We start from the raw sequence: 7,351 nt of genomic DNA on the forward strand, positions 1-7,351 counted from the left end.
GATTGGAATTGCAGAGGAATTAAGGAGTTTAAATTTTGGACTCTTAAGAGTTCGAGAAACCTGTAAAGCATTTCTGCTGTTCATATCTAGTGAAATTCCATAAGCGGAACTGGACATCGACGGTGGGGGCTGGAGATGTGTCGTGAAGATTTATTAGCATATGAATAGCAGTTGAAGTCACGTGGGAGGAAGGAGGTTTTTAAATAAGAGACACCCCCGGAAGTGACGCCAGTAAGAAGGGCGCAGGGGAAGAAAGTCAGTCTGCCTGCAGTTGAAGGTAGTTTGAAGAGCGGAGCGCTGTGGGGGGCAAATAAGATTCAAATATGAGAAGATTCAGAAGAGACTGGGCTCATAGAAGGGACTCAGGAAGATACCAAAGAAGGAGAGAATATTTTGATGAGCCAGAAACCAGCTATTCGAGGTAAGACTATAGCGATAGCTAATTGATTTAACCATGCAGAAGCTGTTGGTGCCTTTGAGGTGAACGGTTTTAAAGGATGCTGGAGAGTGAAATCAGGTTGTAGTGGTAGTTAAATTGCTTGAGCTTGAACCCCAATTAGTTTGTGACTCTCAGTGGGTTCCTTAATCACAATGTGCCTTAGCTATAAACTGGAGATGGTTACCTCATAGCATTATTAAAGTAATAAGTGAATATCGATTAAAATGCTTAGAAAATTACATTGCTCGTGGTCACCACGCAGTAAAATTTTAGTTGCAGTTAGAAAGTAGGCTGCAGAAGGTGGTGAATGGCAAGGTTTGCTAATCTTCATTTGGAGTCTGAGACCAAAATTTGGGCATGAAGGAACTTGATAAGCCTTTTCTTATGAATAGCAGAAAACCAAATCATGAATAATTTTAGGAATGCTGCTGAGACCGTTGGGATTCGATTTAGTGAGGCTAGATTCTTCCAGAATGTTCCAGAACTTTAAACCGTTCTTTGCCAGTCATGCGCAGTGTGGTGGCATCCCTCCCCAAACTCCACCCCTTTTTCCTATAGTCTACAGTTCCAGTAGGTGTCTCCTCGCGTTTCTCGTTGGTCTTCTGCTATCCTTGGCCCCGCCTCCTGGCGCAAAGAAGTCCCCCTATTGGGCCATTTAGATTTTTTTTTTCTTGTCCCGCTTCGTGAGGGAAATGGATACTTTTACTTGGAGTATCTAGTTTACGAAAGCAGAGGATTTTTTTCTTCCCAACCAAGTAGATAAATAGCAACCAAATGAATAGAGGAGGCAGATGGGAGGGTACGGTCGGAACTGAAGGAAGTGTACTTAAGGTTGGAACATCGGGGTGCTTTTAACAACGGACCGAGCTACTTCCGGGAGAGAATGGGCGGGTAGAGAATTCGGCGTTTGGCGGGTTTAGCTGTCTTCCTAAATTTTGGTCCTGCAGCAGCCGAGGGCGCCCGACACGTGAAGAGGTAGTGACGCCGCCACTGCCGGAACAAGCTGCTTCGGGGTCCCTCATGGCCACGTCTGTGGTGAGTGCTGGGGCCACTGCAGGGTGCCGAGGCGCCGCGGCTCGGGCAGCTGAGGGGAGGGGCGCTGGGGCGGGCAGCCTGGTGGTCACGTGGTCCCGTGGCGAATCAGGGCCGGGCCCGCTGGGCTCCGGGGCGGGGCCCGCTTTCTGTAGCCCCCTTGGGTCGCGAGCCCACAGATTCCCCCGCCGCCCCCACCCCTTGGCGTCCGTGCAGTCCCTTTCGATTGCTGCCAAGGACCCCGAGATGAGAGTTGGCGGGAAGCGGAAATGTTGGGGTCTGTTTATGGCTTGCGATTTTTTATTCTCTATCATCTCCCTCTCTGAATGACTTTCGATATCCTGACAGGGAAATGAAACGGATTCTTAATTCAAATAATAGGCTGGGCTCGGCGAATGGCTGGGAGAAAGGTACCTATTAAATCATCCGGCAGAAGAAAAACCCCAACAGCATTTCTCTCCTTCGGTTCGACAATTCTTTACAAATGCCGGTGAATTTTTCCGTCATGTGTAGAAGTTTCCTAACTATATAGTTTTTCAAGCATTTCATCGAACTTCGTTTTATACTCCATTTTTTCCCCCACTGAGTAACTCTTTGTCCTGAGTTCTGGCTTAAAGAGGGAATTCAGCACTTCCACCACCACCCTGCCCTTTATAAGGTTCAGACCACATCGTTTTTTTAAGGTGAATGTTTTGTAAGATATTGGAAGCGTAAGGTACTTCCAGTACCAGTTACCAAGCAAACATAAATTCATATTTGAAATGAGAAAAAAATTCACTATTGAGGGATGAGTATGTCCTAAACACATGTACTTTAAAATGGGGGAAAATAAAAAAACTGGAAACTTTTGAACCCTGACCTTTATAATGTCCAAATATCGATGGAAGAATGTGAACTGTGTATGCAGCTACAAAGTGATTGAAATACGTGACCAGCTTTTGTTCGTTTTCTCTTTGTTAGGAGTTGGAGGGGTGGTAATGTGCACTTCTGAATTTTTTCTTCTAGGACTTTAAAACTCACGTAGATCAGGCATGTAGAGCTGCTGAGGAATTTGTCAATATTTACTATGAGACAATGGACAAAAGAAGACGGGTGAGCCTTATAGACTCTACTACACTTTGTTAAGTACCAGGGTTTTTTGTTTTGCTTTTTGTCTTTTTGTAGCCATCCAGTCATCTGACTTGCATAAGTGATAACTGTGGGCTTGTTCTTTAAAAGTGCATTTTTTAAGGGAAGGATTGGTTATGATACTCTGGAAATGTGGGCTCTGGAGTCCCTCTCTCAGCTTTGCATTTACCTAACTCTGTGACCTTGGGTAAATTGTTAATCTCTCTTATTCTCTAGTTTTAGGGAGAGTAAATGGGAATTAACTTACTGCACTTGACATGGGGTTTGACATATATTTACTCAAATATGTTACCTTTTTTAACGCTGTCATTCAGCCAGTATACTTAAAACAGTATCAGTGCTAGTGAAGGAGTGTGCCATTACAGGGAATGTTCCTTGAACTGTTTAATTTCATATATTATTAATTTCTGATTAAAGCTCAAAGCTGTAGTTGGCACTCACAAACAGGATCCACATGGCTTGGATACTTTAAGTTTTCAACAGAGCAAGTTACTTCATCAGCTTTTTTTGTTGTGATTTATCCTTGAGTCCTATCTTCTAAGTTAACTTTCAGTATGTGCTGGAGTCTTGCCTAGGTCTCTTATTGGCATAAGATTGTTTTAGAGAGCTTTCCTTTATGCTGCATGTACAGAAATTAATCTCTAAGAATTTCTATTTTTTTAAGGTAGAAGATAAAAGAAGCTTCTGGTACAGCACAAGGGCAAGGGCCTGACAATGGATGTTTATTGTGTCTTGCTGCTTTCAAAAATAAAGCAGCAAAAAAAAGGCAACATAGTTTTATTACCAGAGTCCAGATAACAGGCTGTTCTTTTAATCCAAGTGAAATTTTAGGATTAAGCAAATGTGTCCTGTGACGCTTAACTCCTGTAACTAACTCTTGTGCCTAAGGGGTTAACTGTTGAATTTTGCTTTATCTGGGCCTTAACTTACCTGACTTAGCAAAGACTGCATTGGCAAGTACTTTTGATTCCTTTGAACAAAATAGGCTGTTTGAGTAGTAGTAAAAGGAATTTTTCCTAAAACATAGGACATCAAATGGCTCAAACATTAAGTGGCTCACGTGTATATAAACACTAGGGCTGAAGTGTACCGGTGGAATCTGATTGACATCTTGAATTCTCAGAACTGGAAACTAAAGGGAGACTAAAACTGGTTTGGGTTGAAGCTTGTAATCATTTAATTCATTTTAGCAAACAAAGTAAAACTCTAAAACCCTCTTTTAGTTTGGATGCACAGTGTTTTCATGGCTAAAGTGAGATGATATCTATTAAAGTCAAGGTGATAAGGCATATGCTTTGTTCCCGTTATCTTCTAGTGGGAGGGGAGGGGCGCTGAGGAGAGAGGAGATGGAGGTAGGTAGAACCATGGAAATGTCTATATGCCTCCTGTAACCCTTCGATCCATTTCTATAAAATGCTTCCCCAGGAACAGAAATCTTTACCATTTTTTCCCTTTTTTTTTTCTTTAAGGCACTAACCCGGCTGTATCTGGAGAAGGCCACTTTAATATGGAATGGAAATGTTGTTACAGGGCTGGAGGCCCTAGCTAATTTTTTTGAGATGTTGCCTTCTAGTGAGTTCCAGGTCAATATGTTAGATTGCCAACCAGTTCATGGTAAGACCATGGTCTTTCAGTGTCGTCTTTTTTCCTTTAGTGAGCACTGAGCTTGAACACCAAAAGCAGCAAGCAACTTTTAGCCATAGAAGCAATTACTCTTTGAACAACTTAAAAATGAAAAATTCAGTCAGATCAAACTTTTGGTCTTCCTTTAGTTCCATCTCATTCCAGAGGACCGCAAGTAGGTTTTGATGGATTGTGTGCTTATGGTTTATTAGAAGTTAGTGAGAAATTAAGGCTTAATGGGATTTTGGTTGATGGGAGAAGACCAATTATCCCTTGTCCCTATATAAACAGCTGCGTTTTGTACCTTGAAATGTTTCCAGAAAAAAATTATACCAATATCTGATTAATATGTTTTATTATCTTAAAACCTGCTGAAATTTGATGGAAGAAATTTATTCTGTTACACGAAAAAATGATTTGGCAAGAGAGAATTTGGTTCAAAGTAGATTGATGCGATATGTAAGATTAACCTCTAGGTAGGGTCCTAAGTGTCAGAAGTAGTAGTTTAGGGTGATTTTTCCCCCCTTCATAGCTTAAGAAAGCATAAGAAAAAGCTCTGTTAGAAGCCCTGTGAAATATTAATGAATACAGTAACCGAATGGTCCTGTGCTGGGTATAAGCTCTTCATTTTGAAACTTTACCCTAAATCCTTCTGGACTAAAAATAATTTTAATATGCTTTGAAATGATAATTTTCTACCTCTAGGGGCACATGCTCAATATTGTCCTCAAGGCAAAGAAAGTTTATGAAAGGTTTTTTCTGTGTTGTGTTTGAAGCAATGTAGTTTAAGCCGGAAAATCTGCTTAGAGATAGAAACTGATCTCTTTTTTTCTATGTGGGCAAAGAGCAAGCTACTCAGGCCCAGACTACAGTTCTCGTTGTGACCAGTGGAATTGTGAAGTTTGATGGAAACAAACAACACTACTTCAACCAGAACTTCCTGCTGACTGCCCAGTCTACTCCTAACAACACTGTGTGGAAGATTGCAAGTGATTGCTTCCGTTTCCAAGATTGGGCTAGTACTTAAAAGGGGGCAAAAGTCCATTCTTCTTTGGTCCATTAGTTCCAGCAACAGAAATTTATGTGAAGTAATTCATTTCATTATGGAAGCACTATAAACTAATAAGTGCTGAAACTCTGTTTTCTTTAATACTTTTTTTATTCCTAGCAGCACCTTTTTTAGCAGCTGCCTGTTTGGATCATTGCCCTTAAAAGCTTTAATGCTAGTTTTTTACATGCCTTATATACATTTCACTAATAACATTCTTACAGTAATACTGTACACATGGTCTCTGTATTAATATACTCACTGTGAGCCCAGCCTATTGCAAAAATGAAATTCTTTTGTAATACTATCTATGGGATATCAGCACAAAGTAACTCTCTGGGAAAAAGTGGAGTTTTTTGGTCATTGTTACTAGCTTAATTTCTTAGTAAGACACATACCTATTTTCAGTATTGCTGGTAATGCAATTGTAATGTAAGGCTTTTCCAAATCCATTCAGTGAAGGCATTACTAATTTAGGTTTGCATAGCTACTCTGACATACTAACACGTAGAGATGTTCGGTAGTCTTTCTTCGTGTTAAGTGTTTTATGTTGGCATGTTTTCTTACAGAGTGAATCTACTAAAACGTTCCCAGTTGATACTTGAGTATTGGATTACTCAGTGATTTAAAAGCAGAACTACTTAAAAAGATTTCTCTTGGCAGCTCCAAGTTTGTAACTTTAGGTAACAAATGATAGTAGGACTCATAGCTTTAATGGGAGAATGGGGAGTGAGAAATGGAGAGATCCAAGGTTGGCCAAAAATTAAGAACGGTGGCCAAATGGTAAATGTTTGGTACTTGTTTTCTACCTCCTAAAAATGTAGCCTATTTTTAGGATTTAAGTCATAAATTAGCCTTCTAAATGGTCCTACGTGTGAGAAGCAATAACCCTGACCCTGCAGGGTCTGACAGGAAAGTGGGAAACCAAGCCATTGCTCTCTCTTCGGGACACTCTTCACTTCTAAGTCTTCCATGTGAACTTCAGGCCAGAAGTCTCCTATGTATTACCCACCCCCTGAAATAAGTGTTTTCTTTGTTTTACACTGTTGGCTGTGTTTTTCTTTCTTTTTTACTTATTTAAAGTTAAAATTATTTAATATGATTTGTTTTTCTGTTGAGCAAATAGAACTATTGTAAGGCATGTTCCTGTCATGTGGCTAGCTCTGTCTTTTTAAAGAGCAAATAGAGGACAGCAGATTTTCATAAGCCCCTACACTTCAAAAGAACAAATTGATTCATGTTATATCTTGACATATAAAGAGAAAAGGCTAGCTTTGGTTTTTGTAAAACTTTAAAGTTTTCTCCATGCTTTTGTTCATCATTTCGGTGTTTTTAAGTGAAAGGTGCCAGCTTCGTTTCTCCATTGCAACTCAAATATAAGGTTTCTTATCGCTTACTTTGGAAAGCAGAAGTTCCTTTACCCTTGACCCAAACTGCATGTTTCACTTCTGATGTGTTAACAGAATAGAATTAAATATTGGAAAAGGGGGTGGAACTGAAATTTAGACCCACAGTCTCTTATACTGCTGATCAAAACTTAAACATTATAGTCTACTCAGAGTGAGCTTATTCTCATTTTAGAATGGCTGTTTACATCTATGCCTTCAGCAGCAAATAATCAGTGCCTAACACTGACCTTTCCCTGGTAGAGAACAATCTCAAGTAAAAAGCTGCATATAACTAGCAATAACTGAATTGAGTGGTTATATTGTATGTTTTAAGACTTCTGTATGCATTGCTCTTTCCAAACTCTGTATAACTTTTAAATGGCTGGAACTACTCTTGTATGGACTAAGACTATTTTTGACATGCACATATTTTTGTAACTTGAAAAAAATAAAATTTGCCTTGTGACAAGTTTTCTCAAGCTTGTTTTAAGGTCTTTTGATTTTTTTTTTTTTTGAGACGCCAGAAGAGGTAGTTCTTTACAATATAAAGTTTTTCAGATTAAAAAACAAACACAATAGAATGTTGATAACAGTGGTTGACAACCTAGATTTTGTCTTCTCTCTAGTTCACCTTGTTCTTTTCCTACCAAATAATCACTCACGGGATCATCTGTTTGAGGTAGCGGTGAGGTT

General features: G+C 39.7%; 1 protein-coding gene across 4 annotated transcripts; it reads left to right on the forward strand.

Annotated features, from left to right (window-relative positions):
- Positions 1-226: 226 nt before the first annotated feature.
- NXT2 (nuclear transport factor 2 like export factor 2) lies at positions 227-7,137 on the forward strand. Of its 4 annotated transcripts, none has more exons than XM_038588052.1 (5): positions 227-421; positions 1,387-1,474; positions 2,477-2,563; positions 4,069-4,213; positions 5,068-7,137. In XM_038588052.1, exons 1-5 carry the CDS (start codon positions 324-326, stop codon positions 5,247-5,249), a joined length of 600 nt encoding a protein of 199 aa, XP_038443980.1. In that variant the 5' UTR covers positions 227-323; the 3' UTR covers positions 5,250-7,137. The 4 variants fall into 4 exon arrangements, with proteins under 4 accessions (XP_038443980.1, XP_038443981.1, XP_038443983.1 ...); XM_038588053.1 differs by lacking the exon at positions 227-421 and adding an exon at positions 1,253-1,270; XM_038588055.1 differs by lacking the exons at positions 227-421; positions 1,387-1,474 and adding an exon at positions 1,627-1,748.
- Positions 7,138-7,351: the final 214 nt, after the last annotated feature.

Source organism: Canis lupus, chromosome X (assembly GCF_011100685.1).
Source record: "Canis lupus familiaris isolate Mischka breed German Shepherd chromosome X, alternate assembly UU_Cfam_GSD_1.0, whole genome shotgun sequence".
NCBI lineage: Eukaryota > Metazoa > Chordata > Mammalia > Carnivora > Canidae > Canis > Canis lupus.

Excerpts from the sequence above, each read along its gene's own strand:
- NXT2 (XM_038588052.1), top strand. The coding sequence starts at position 324 with ATGAGAAGATTCAGAAGAGACTGGGCTCATAGAAGGGACTCAGGAAGA. Across the intron at positions 422-1,386 it reads CCAGAAACCAGCTATTCGAG|CAGCCGAGGGCGCCCGACAC; the intron begins GTAAGACTATAG and ends TTGGTCCTGCAG. Across the intron at positions 2,564-4,068 it reads CAATGGACAAAAGAAGACGG|GCACTAACCCGGCTGTATCT; the intron begins GTGAGCCTTATA and ends TTTTTCTTTAAG.